We start from the raw sequence: 13,213 nt of genomic DNA on the forward strand, positions 1-13,213 counted from the left end.
GTGACAAATAAACTTGACTCTGAATCAATGTATCGTTTTGACCGGTTCATTTAACGGTCCAAGTGAATCGACTCGCTACAATGAATCGGACTTCCGAGCTCTCATGTCAGAGCGCCTCCTCCTGCAGTGGGCGGACCGACGACGAGGGCTGCTGCTGCTGCTGTTGCTGCTGTTTGGGGCTCAGACAGAGACAGTCTCACGGAAAACATGGCGGAGGCTGCGGCGGTCCCTCCGCATCGCTTCTTCTGTCACTGTTGTAAGGGTGAAGTGAGCCCCAAACTGCCGGTGAGTCCGCGTCGCTCGTAACGCACATCCGGTTCGTCTCTGTACTCCCGCTGTCGCTCCGGCAGGTTTGGCTGTTGTGCTAAAGTTAGCATGGTAGCAGTGTATCAACTTGATGTTGGCGAAAGGCCTGTCATGTCTTGTTGTTTGTATATAATATTACACACCCAAAATAAACGTATTTATAGATGACTGGTGTTTTTAAACATACGACTGGTGCTCGTGCACGGGAAAACTGACGTGTTTTACCTTTAACACAAATGCTACCCTAATGTCTTGTGTTTTCGTGATATCTTTCTTTACTAATAGTGACATATTCACATTTTAAGACATGTTAGGCTTTAATAGATGTTCAGTTCACGTTGTCACTGTTGAGAGATGTTCAAAAACGTCTTTAAATGTGATCAGTCCTGAACTTTCTTCAAAAGCGAAACCGGAATACCAAATATTTCTGTTTCTGTTTTTTAAGTTAGTTGTAACGTGACGTTTGACGTGCATCGCGAATCTGTCAGTGACGGTATAATTTAAGCACTTGTTGGTCAGTGTGTCAGTAAGGCAATCCATCATGAGCTGTTCGGTGAGGATGAGCTGTGTCACACTACTTACTTTAATTACTACCCATTTAACTTATTAAACGTCTCACTGTTTAGAAGATGAATCATAACTGTTTCACGCTGAGTGTGTACAGTGTGAATGAGGCAGAACTGTGTTCCCTGTTGTGGTGCATGTCGAGATGAGCAGCCATTGTCCTTGTTTTGTTGGAGACCCGCAGGATGACCTGTCTTGACCTTTTCAATAGAGATGTTCCGATACCCTTTTTCTCTTCCCGATACCGATTCCGATACCTGGGCTCAGGGTATCGGCCGATACCGAGTACTGATCCGATACCTGGGTGTGTATCTGTATATACAGCTGTATATACTACTAGCCCTGTGTAAATTGCTAGAATTCTTTTTATGGTGTGCTTCAGACAGATCCCTCAATAAAACATGAACAAATACATGGTGAACTACTGTATTTATTACAATATTTTTATTATCTAACATGAATTTGACAGTATTATTTATTTTCATATGCAAAAAAGAACTTCAAATGCAGCCAAAAATCTAACACCGCAAACTAAAAAAAGGTATTTAAGTTTTACAATATAACTGTATAAAAAAACTGCAACAAATAAGTCTAGGAATATAAAAAAAGATCTATTAATCAGATAATCTCTTTACAACAAAACAAGTAAAAAACAAGCAACCATCTAGGCATAATTATTATTATTATAGAGACGTATTATTATTACTGTAGGCTACAACAGTAGCTTTATATATTGTCAATTTACTCATGTAAACCAAACATTTATTTTAATGGGCTGCCATGAAGATCTTTGAGTGTCTGTGTTTATGATATGACAGTATTCTCAAATGAAACGGTAAATTCTCATGAAGTGACGGTTTATGCGTTCGTGTCCTCATGACACACAGCAGAGACTACAAAACAGCGAGCTCTCGCGCATCTGTGCCAGTCACCCACAGAGATGTAGATTTTGCGGGAGTAATATTTAAATAGTATTTTGCAGTTTAATATTCACAGACACTAGTATATATTCGGCTACTGTCTGGAGCCCTGCGCTTTGACTTACACGGAAGCGACTGAACGCAGCTGCCGGTACTGAATATACTCGAGAGTCTGTAACTACCGGTACTACAGAGACATACTGCTAACCACTGATCTATAATATAGAAGCGGCTTCACTGTCTTTTGGCAGTTTAGAATGTGATGAGTGATCCAGTCATATATAGATCAGGGCTGCTAACGCGTTTTCATTTCTTCTTCGCTGCTCTAAACAGGGGTTGCTTGTGGCAACACAGCACAACTTCCTGTGTTTTCAATGCATTTTGAGCAGCGAAGAAGAACCGTGCAGCGGTTAGGCAAAGCTTGCGGTCATAACTAGGTATTTTTTAAGAAAATGGTATCGGATCGGTATATGGGTTCATGTACTCGCCGATGCCGATGCCAGAATTTGTTGTGGTATCGGAGATATTTCCGATACTAGTATCGGAATCGGAACAACTCTACTTTTCAAATACTAAAAAAATTAAAATGGGAATCAGACAGAAATTCTTTGTGCCACACACATTACAGGGAGTGTCTCTCCTCATACAGGAATATTTGTTTTAAAATTCAAATAAATGTGTTTTGTAGTGCTATGCAAATGTGTGTGTCCCCACGAAACCCACATATGTCATTTGTTTGTTTGTTTACAATGTTGATGTCAACAGTGCGATTTATTATTATTTTTCGACATTGTATTCTAATTGTGATTTTGCTTGTGTTCAGGAGTATATCTGTCCCAGATGTGACTCGGGCTTCATCGAGGAGGTTACAGAAGACTCCAGGTGAGCTTTTCAATGGCTGCACTTCCTCATTCGTTGTCTCTAGTGGCATGTTGCTACTCCTGCACTGCTACATTTACACAGCAGCTCTTTCAGTGCCTACTGGAGAATATAAATAAGCTGATTGTGTCACCTGGATTCGTAGCACCGCCAAACGGACGTGAGAAGTTACAGATGTGAACACAGAGCTGTGATGTAATATTTTAGTATTGATAAATCAAGGAAAAGTTGTAGATCATTCATAGTTTGTGCATCCATTCTGCCAGAGGAACATGAAGGATTCAATTGAATTGTGTTGAATACCAACTCAGTTTAGTTTGTGTCATTTTGGAATTTATTGAGGAAAGGGTTTAGATCAGTGGTTCTCAATCCTGCACATTGTGGATGTCTCCGCTTTTTATTTATATATTTTTTTTTTTAGAAGACCTGTGTTGTGTCTGAAATCATTATATTCAGTGCATACTGTGAAAGTACACGAAGAATTGCTGGACATACCACATCTCCCATGTTGCCATTGTCATTGACTCTATATTTTCTTGCTTAAGATTTACTAGCAGTAACCTTGAAAATAGTGTGACAGGATTTGTGAAAAGATTTTGGCTGATCTATTCATTTAACATACTTAAAAAATGTAATTTATTCAGCGATTTGAAAAAAACAAAAACAAGGTGGGTTGGCATGATATTGTATTATTGTTTCCTAGGGAAAAAAAAAAACAATGGTTAAGGTTTGTGAATTAAATTTTTTTCTTTTTTTTTAAAGTCATGTGGTGTAACTGAAGTGCAGAAAAATGCTGGGGAATAAAAACAACATAAAACAGGAAATGATACCGTAGACCTTGCACACACTATTGACTGTGTGTCAAAGTAAGAAATGTCTCTTAAAATATATAAATAATTTGATCATTTTATGATACTGCAAGGTTAGTGTACTTCAAGTTGTGTAATGTCATGTGGTGCAACCCTCCAAAAAGCTTATGGAATGAGCTAAATCAATTATTGGAATTAATAATTCATAGTATTTGCTTTAAAAATAAAATAATTTTAATATTTTTAAGGTGTAAAGAAAAGTTATTACCTTTCTCTTGATGGTCACAACATAAGACATTATAAGTCATTATTGAATTGAAACTTTTCTTGAAAATTGTATAAATGTTTTTTAAATCCAGAAGAAAATGATCATGAATAAGTTCACCTCTGAGAACTTGGCACACGTTAAAAACTAGAATTATAAAATAATGATTTTTTTTGGACACTCTTATTTGTCATTGACCTATTTGCGCTAGAAAAGAGTTACTCAACTCAACTTTCCTCCAAACTTTTCAAATCTGATGACTCCTCAGCTGCTTTGACATTGAAGGATAGCAAAGTGTCCACCAGTTGAATGCAATCTCTGCCGATGCAGTCAGTCATTTGGGTAATGTTCACTCACTGTTTCACATTTATATACTCCTTTTTTACATGCTATGTAGTACAGAAATGCTGGTGGTCTTTTGAAGGCAGCATAATGGATGCTTATGGTATCTCACGATACTGCTTGTGTGGTTCAGCTGTTGAATACGGTATCAGATAATAAAAAAAAAGCTAAATAAATTCACAAATGTTCATTTTTAATTATTTTAATGCATGTCAGCATTCCTAACAAATAATAAACATTGCAGTCATTAAATATTTGCTTGGTTATGACTTAAGCTCACAGGAAAACAGACGTAACCAGTTTTTTAAGGAGGTGCCGTCACACTAAAAGGCTTCTGTGAAGTCATTGTCTCCACACCATGGGCAGCGAGGCAGCTGCTGTGTTAGCCTTTAAATGAGTGAGACATCCAAATTGTGCCGTTCTGGATTGAGAAGCACTGGTTTAGATCAATGACTCCCTCGTTGTGGCAGTCAGCTGTACTGTAGTGAATGAAACCGCAGTATGTAGCCAGATCTGACATGAATGTGATTGTTTCATCCTTAGTCTTCTGGACAGTAGTTCAAATAGCCTTGATGACACAGCTTCACAGTTTGCTGAGGTATGTTGACCCCTTCCTTCTACAACATCTTTCCTGCCTGAGATACAGATTGTGTAGCTGTTAAAAAGGAGTTGGTGTCTCAAGGCCCCGATATACTTCAAACAAAGTTCGTTTTTGTTCTTCATTTGGGGCAAAACTAAATTTGAAAGGGCTGAGCGACGCTGTACTGTTTTCGAACATTCCAACACCCCTGCACTTTTATTAGTGTTCATTTATTTTATTAAACTGGATAAATTATGAAACTTTTTTTTTATATTTTGTGTGGTGTCATGATTTGATAAAAACAAAGGTTTATTGTTGTATGTTCTTTTGGCATTTCATTTATTGTATACTTTTAAAATTAAAATTAAATTTATGCATTTAGCAGATACTTTTATCCAAAGCAACTTAAGTTCATTCAGGCTATCAATTTTTACCTAACGTGTTCCATGGGAAACGATCCCACAACCTTTTGCACTGCTACCGCAATGCTCTACCACTGAGCCACAGGAACACCATTTTTTTTTTTATTCGCTTATTGAAAGTATTACAGCAGCAGAAGTATGGTGTAACATTTATTTAAAACACACGTATTTGGTACTTGCTACCTTATATCTTTACTCTTTCCTTTCTTTCTTTTCATAGCTTTGGACAACTTTCATCTGATGTTTCTCTACATCAGTTTTTGCATAACTCCGGGTTGTCGGTTTCATTCTAGGAATTAAATGCTTTCTCTGAATCTTTAAGGTCTCTCCGTGAGCGATTGTACAGGTGCGGATATATCTGTGGCAGCTCAGCTATCCGACACGGTGTATTCATGTTGCTAGTTACTTGGAGATGTTGTTCTTCTGCCTGACCTCCGCTGAATGAGAAACGAACCGGAAAAAAAAATTGCACGTCAAAGAAGGTGGAGTTCCAGAACACACCCACAGATTGTGTAATCTGCACAGACCAATGGTATCTCAAAGGTGTTTAGGAGCCAAAACGAAAACAAACTCAAAATGAACTTCGTTTTGAGCTGATTTTGTTCATAATGATGTCATATCAGTTCGTTCTTTGATTTCGTTTGAAGTATATCGGGACCTTAAGTTTAAATGAGGTACATTGTACTTCTCATTTATAACTATCTCTCTTACACCTTCTTTAACTGTAGCTATGGCAGCTGTTATTCGTGGAGAGGCCGTTCAGTCTGGATCTAGACAGTCCTGACTCCGAGCGGGTTCCTGGAGGTGGCAGTGGGTCTGGGGGTCTTGGAACAGGGCCGTTTGGCGGTTCTGTCCCAGGTGGGCTTGGTGGGTCCCTGAGTGGCCCTCTAGTCGGAGGAGAGCACTGGGGTCCTGGTCGTCCTCCACGCATGCACATGCAGAGGAGGTACCGATCCAGAGGAAGCAGTCGACCGGAGCGCTCTCCCGCTGTTGAGGGGTAAGCTAAATATCTCAGCTTTTCATTTGGTTATGTTCTGTATCCCAAATCAGTGGATTTGTTTTCATCCTCTTTTCTCTGAGATTGCCCTGTCATAGTTTATTTTTTTAATTTTAACCGAATCTCTGCTGAAGGCCTGTTCACACCAAATGTGATTTCAGCATAAATGTTTTGCATGCTTAATAAAGATCAAATCGTCTCCCATGAAATGAGCTGACAGTCAGACAGTAAAGATAACATTTTGCAGATTAATCAAGCTGTTGTGATCCATTAAGGAATATAGAATCCATTTTGTTTGCAAGTAAAGTACAACATTGCATAAATCTACCTCTTTCTGGTGTATATATCCACATATTATATGTTGCTGTAAATGGCTGCTTTTTATTGCAATGATATTATAATATAAGGTACAGTGTTTTAATATTAAATTATAAATTAAATTTTTAATTTGAAGATTAAACACTAGGTAAAATTAATATCTTATAAATAATAGCTATCCTCACATTAAATAATATTATTGACAATAATAAATATAGCTGCAAGCAGCGATACAGGGCTGTAGCACAGTAAAGAGCAGGAAGAACAAAAACAGCAGAAATAGAAAATACCTAAAAAAGTTCAGATGAGACTGAGCAAAAATACATTTCTGATTTAAGATGAACACTCATGGAAGATCCAACATCTGGAACAGAAGCAACTTTGAGACCATTTCCGGCCACAGTACCTTTGACCTCGCATGTTAACCAGATTAGCATGCTAAGCTAACTTAATGCTAATGTAGTCTATGGTTAACCTGCTGAAGAGCCACATTAGACAGAATGGCAACCAGTTAGCATGCCAAGCTAACTGGCATAAGTCAACAAACACAGGCACAGTATACTTCAGAGAGGTATTTCTCAGGAAAAAATCAGTTCAGTAATTTCTGTGCGGATCAGTTCAAAAATCATCTGATCAATTTTGGACAAAATTTGCAGCTGGAATAGAGAAAAAACTGTTTTTCATTTACTTACGACAGACATATTAATGGAAAATGACACATGAGATATCGACAGATTGGCATAACCCAAGGAATGAAATGATTCAAAAATAAGTAAGTTATAAGCATTTTTGCAAAAGCTGTTATATCACTGGAACGCTAAGTGGCGCTGTGTTCAGATTTGTCAGGTACCTCGGGGACATGCTGTCGATGATCCCTGCTTGTTTTTGTGCAGATACTTTAAAGGTTCAATAGAAAATGCTATTTTTTTAACAAATTTCTAATTGGTGGACAGACGGTTAGTCTGGTCCTTGAAAAATCAACATCCACACTTCTGGCATGACCCAAGGAATCCATAGGCACCAAGATCATGATCTTGTAACAAACTGTTCAAAAGTGACAAAGGCATATGATAGTGTATATTTCTTAATGGCAGGAGTAAAAGTAAACTTAACAAACTGAACATGGGCATAATGAGTAGAAAATAAAGTTAAAAAAAATGGTTATAAATAAGCCAGTAACTTTAGGTCTACTACAGTATTACAATAGAAAGTAAACTTCTAATGCAGAAAGGTATATGTCCCAGCATGAATGAACTGTTCTTCTCAACAGGAATGTGTAAACAATTCAGTTCCACAAAACAATGTGGGGAACAAAATCTGTATTCTTGTAGTTACTGGCAATATGTACATGTAGTGCGTGTGGATCAGATGACTGATCAAAACAGCTCCGGAAATGTCAATAAAAAAATTAAGGAAGTTGGCAGAATTCCCCAACACCAATATCAGTTCCTCACTGATGTCTCTCTCCTCTTTCTTTCTAGAATAGTACAGCAGTTTCTCGCAGGCCTTTTTGCCAATTCAGGAGTACCAGGCTCTCCTCCACTGTCATGGTAAAGATTTTCACTCAGGATTTTGCAACTATGTAGTTTGGGCAGTCAGTCTATATATAGATAAATGTATTTTTATGTTTGGTTCATTTTGACTGTGAAAGATGTCTTCTAGATGTCACTTCTAGTGGTCTTTTGGCATACAATGACTCATTTTACTACTTACCATAATTAGTTATATATTATAGATTATATATAGTTATTTGTATTATATGTCGAGGCTTATACAACTAAGTTATATAATATAGATTAGCTTTATAAAGGGCAAGTGTGTATTTATGTATATGGTTAAAGCTGTCACGTGTGTGTGTGTTAGGACGGGCATGCTGCACTCAAACCCTGGGGACTACGCCTGGGGACAGGGGGGTCTGGATGCAGTCATCACACAGGTAGCTGTACACTGGTTGTCTGTGCGTGTTACCGGATCCCTGGCTCTGTGCAAATAAGCTGATCATCTGTTTTTTCTCTCACACAGTTATTGGGTCAGTTTGAAAACACGGGTCCTCCTCCTGCTGAGAAAGAGAAAATTTCCTCCCTCCCCACTGTTATCATCACTCAGGAACACACTGGTTAGTCTCTTCTGTGAAGCTAATTTTTTTTTTGATTCTGGTCTGTCAGAGGCACAGTCATTTTTGTTATGATTTAAGGCTCACAGACTCAGTGGGGGTCATTGACCTACCAGTATGAGTTTTGAGTGGTGATGAATTATAATTCCTATTTAAGGCGCTGAAATCTCATTATTCTCACCCCCTGCACGCTCTCTCTCTCTCTCTCCTCACTTCTCCTAGACTGCAATATGGAGTGTTCTGTATGTAAGGAAGACTACACAGTCGGTGAGCCGGTCAGGCAGCTGCCCTGTAACCACTTCTTCCATAGTGACTGCATCGTGCCCTGGCTTGAACTGGTGAGAGAAACAATAGGAAGGAAGGAACTGAACTAAAGGGAGAGAAGGGGGAAAAGACATAGGAAAAGGTCATGAATGCATTTAGATATGAGAATCTTTTGAATTAATATCAATTATGAATGGTAATGGAAATATTCCTGGATATCTAGTAAGCACCAGAAAGCATTTTATTTGTGTACAAACATCTGGTAAATAAAGATTGGGGTCACAGTTCAAAATAATAAATGTAAAACATATGGAAATTTTTTATTACAAATCAAACAGTCTTTTTTTTTCAAACACATTTGATTGATTCAGTAACATCCACGTGATTTGCATCGTAGGAAATACTTTGAAACTATAAAATAACAGATTATTCTTATATACTGAGTTGCTGCTCAGAAAACATTTAGTATTATCAATGTTGAAAACAGTTGTGCTGATTAATATTTCTGTGGAAACATAATGAGCTCAAAGCAAAAAATATTTATTTGAAATAGTAAAGGTACTTAATGTTAAATTTGTTCCCACTGAATAAAAGTATGATTTTTTTAAAATACTATTTATATAATAAGTACTTACCTCAAACTTTTGAACGGTAGTGTAAGTGTAATGTGTAATAAAAAAAAGACTTGTTTGTTCAATTCAATAACTGGCTTATATATTATTGTTCTGAGGCCAAAGCAAATTAAGTAAATATTATCTGGAAAATACTGACTTTTGTATTAAAGCGTTAGTTCAAAAAAAAGTAAAATTAGCCCATAAATGACTCCCCCTCAAGTCATTCTAGGTGTATATGACTTTCTTCTTTCAGAAGAAACCATTTGGAGTTATATAAAAAATTGTCTTTGATCTTTCAAGCTGTTTAATGGCACTCTGCGGGTGTTGCATGCATCAGTCCAAATGAAGTTAAATAAAAAGTGCCCATCCATTAAAAAAAAAAAAAAGTGTCTCACATGGCTCCGGGGGGTGAACAAAGGCCTCCTGTAGCGAATCGATGGATTTTTGTAAGAAAAATATCCATATTCAAATCACTTTAATGTAGCTTGTGCCAACAGTTGTACAAAAAATAGTAGTTCTATCCAAAATTCATTGTAGTTTTAGCCAAAAAAGTCATCATACAGTATGTTTCCTTTGTGGATAATCCAATCTCAGAATCTTGTTACAATTCACTGTTCACTGATAACCAATACCACAGACAGCATCGGGGGTGAACAGTAATTCTATTTTGTTCAGAATTGGAAAATGTGTATTTTTGTGCTTATTAGATCCAATCATGCTCAGATTTATCTCATGACATGAGGTTCAATTTCGGTTTTAACTATAATTTCAAGGTCACGAATTGTCACTGACATATCTTTCTCTTTTCTTCCTCTCTGAAGCACGACACGTGTCCTGTGTGCAGGAAGAGCCTTAACGGGGATGAAAGCGGCACTCAGTCGTCATCAGAGCCTTCCTCCCTAAACACTGATCCTCGCACACCCGAGAGATGGTCCTTCTGAAACACACGCACACACGTCCGTCCATCTTATCCAAGCTCTTTGTCTTAACCCAAGCTGTTTGTCTCTCTTTGCTTTTTTTTTTTGTCTATCATTTGTGTTCATGTTGGTATATTTTACTATGGTTTGTATACCTCTGTTCTCTAACACAGTCCTTCTCAGTTTTGTCTGTCCTAATGTTTCTGTGTCTTTCAGATGTCTTTGACCCCCTCCACAGTTTTCCACACAGAATTTTGTTTAGTATACCCTTCCCTTATTCCTACCCTGAGTGAACAAACAAACAAACTAACAGAGCAGGATGCGGATTGGCTCGGGCACATTGTTGCTATAGCAGCACAACTCCCACCCCACATTTAGATGGTACAGTGTTCAGTTTCCCAGAGACGAGCTGTACTCCCCAGATAGCGTTTTTTATCGTTCAATGTGAATTCTCATTGGGATGGGGGTGCCGTGTCTTTACGGTTCATGAAAGTTGCTTTACTTCCCCAGGTTTTTTGTTGTTCTCACATCCCTTTTGTTCAGGAGATCATGAAGTTTTGTCTTTCTGTCCTTTTTGATTCCAACTCTGGTGTGTATATATACCACAAACCTATCAATGTCATTCAGTTGAATTTGATTTAGTTATTTTCACTCATTTCTATTACAGTTTCTTCGAATGTAAATAATTTTAGTTGGAAAACTCATTTAAGGAAGACGAAAAACAAAAATAAATGATGATGAATTGCTAAATATTAAAGTATATAAATATATATTATATGATGTGTATGACCATGATGTATTAATAATAAAACTGAATAAAAACCAGGAGACATGTTGACATCTTATGGCACAGATGAACCACAAATGCATTCAGAACTTCCTACGGATTTTTGTTGCCATAAATATGCATTCTCAGAAGAGATGTCTGTGAAAAGTTGCATTTATTGTGTCTTTTTAATTCTTAGTGTCTTATACATCAAGTTTTTCCAGCAATGTTGGCATTATTTGTTAAAACATGACTTGATCACAATTTTCATTGCATTTAAAATTAATAATTGACTCATAAATCGTCTTCTGACTGCCAAATCCTAGCATGTTCCCAAACAGCTTACTTTTAAGATTTATCAAGCGAGATGTATAGATTATAAACCACCATTGACTTGAGTGAAATTATTTATTTGTAGTTGTGGTTGCTGCAGTCATTTTAAATGTAATTATCACATACTCTTACCTGTTGATAACCATTTACATAGCTGAGGCATCAGGTCTGATATAGATGTAAATTTCCAAGGCCATGCCCACTCTATGTGACTCCTCCCACAGGAACTTGCTGTCAGGTACAAAAAGATGAGATGGTCCTCACTGCAAAACATAAACCCGGGGGGCGTGGTTGGATCCAGATCCAACTCCTCCCACATTACATATACCTAAACCTATCTGTCTCCACCCCCAATTCCTAAACCCACCCATCTCCGCCTCCTAAACCTACCAATCTCCACCCCTAGATCTTGTCTTCTGCAGTGAGAGGCTAGAGGCTACTAGATAGTTTTGCATATTGTATAGAAGAATGCTGTATTTGGATTATATAACAGATTTATAAATCAATGTGTAATTTTACACACAACCCAAGTATACTGGAAAAAAGTAATGCGCATGCTTGCAAATGTTAGCACTTAACAGTAATAGCTGTTTAGCAGTAAACACATATGCTAGTGAAAGCTATATTTAATAGCAAACTTAAGCTTTAGAAAGCATTTTTTTTAAGTGAAAGTTGTGACACCTGAAATGTAACTTTTTTTTTTCAGTAAAATCAATCTGATATATTTTTATTCAGTAATATTTGTTCTTTTGAATCTCATGGTACTAATTAATATTTATGCATTATGATAATTTTTTCCCATTGAAAATAATTAAAAAAAAATCTACTTTTTTTACAATTACTTTTCAATTAATGCAGTATTTCAGATTAAAATAGAGACTAAGGTTTTAAAACCCAATTTTTGAAGGCAGAATAGCGCCTCCTGGTTAGAGTAATTTAACATAAAATAACATGAATGCTTTATAAGAGCTTTATCCTTTTAATTGACAAATTACAGTTTTCAGGCTTTGGGTTTTCCTCCGGAGTCCGGAGACACAGTGTGTGTGTGGATTGCCCTGGATCTGGGTCCAGGACTCCATTCTTCATTCTCTCTCCAAACTCGCCTCATGATCCTTGATGACAACCGACTTCTGGTTCTACTTCCTGTTTGCAACAGAGGCATGTTCTGGGTGGAAATTCACTGGATCGTGGGGTGCGTCTGGGCAGCTGGGACAGAGCAGAAGACATGATATACAGGTACAGTGTGTATTTGGAACGTAAATTTTTTTTTTTTTACTGTATATTGCAGGGGGTGTATATTGCAGTTAAGATATTTCTCTTTTTTAAAGATCTTGAGAAATTCATCCATGCCTTTATTTTTTCAAGGCTTGAATATTGTAATTCTCTGTACACAGGAGTCAGCCAGAAAACATTGTCACATCTGCAGGTAGTTCAAAATGCAGCAACTAGGATGAGACGACAGGGTGAGCACCCCCTGCTGGCCTAACTAACACCTCTTCCAGCAGCAACCCAGTTTCCCCAGTAGGTCTCCCATCCAGGTACTGACCAGGCTCAACTCTGCTTAGCTTCAGTGGACAATCAGTCTTGGGCTCAAGGGTGATATGGCTACCAAAAATTATAAATTGGAACTTCCTACATTTTATATGGCCTCATTATTCTCTTTTAACACACAGAACTCCCAATTACACTGCTCAGACTCCAAGCAAACAAATGTGCTGAAAATGTAATTACTTTCAGTGCATTCAAGATGTAGATGAGTTTGTTTCTTCATTGCAGATTTGGAGAAATTTAGCATTACATCACT

At 37.5% G+C, this 13,213-nt stretch overlaps 1 protein-coding gene across 1 annotated transcript; it reads left to right on the top strand.

The window, feature by feature from the left end:
* Positions 1 to 128: 128 nt before the first annotated feature.
* On the top strand, positions 129 to 11,247 carry LOC113059912 (E3 ubiquitin-protein ligase RNF115-like). Its single transcript, XM_026228589.1, has 9 exons — positions 129 to 285; positions 2,614 to 2,672; positions 4,629 to 4,683; positions 5,816 to 6,084; positions 7,884 to 7,952; positions 8,266 to 8,338; positions 8,425 to 8,518; positions 8,738 to 8,853; positions 10,215 to 11,247. The coding sequence occupies exons 1-9, from the start codon at positions 208 to 210 to the stop codon at positions 10,332 to 10,334; spliced, it is 933 nt and encodes a 310-aa protein (XP_026084374.1). The 5' UTR covers positions 129 to 207; the 3' UTR covers positions 10,335 to 11,247.
* The last annotated feature ends 1,966 nt before the right edge of the window (positions 11,248 to 13,213 follow it).

Source organism: Carassius auratus, chromosome 41, assembly GCF_003368295.1.
Source record: "Carassius auratus strain Wakin chromosome 41, ASM336829v1, whole genome shotgun sequence".
NCBI classification, from domain to species: Eukaryota; Metazoa; Chordata; class Actinopteri; order Cypriniformes; family Cyprinidae; genus Carassius; species Carassius auratus.

Bases quoted from the DNA above. Each gene is read 5' to 3' on its own strand.
- LOC113059912 (XM_026228589.1), top strand. From the start codon at position 208: ATGGCGGAGGCTGCGGCGGTCCCTCCGCATCGCTTCTTCTGTCACTGT. The intron at 6,085-7,883 runs GTAAGCTAAATA...CTTTCTTTCTAG, and splicing joins CGCTCTCCCGCTGTTGAGGG to AATAGTACAGCAGTTTCTCG. The intron at 8,854-10,214 runs GTGAGAGAAACA...TCCTCTCTGAAG, and splicing joins TCGTGCCCTGGCTTGAACTG to CACGACACGTGTCCTGTGTG.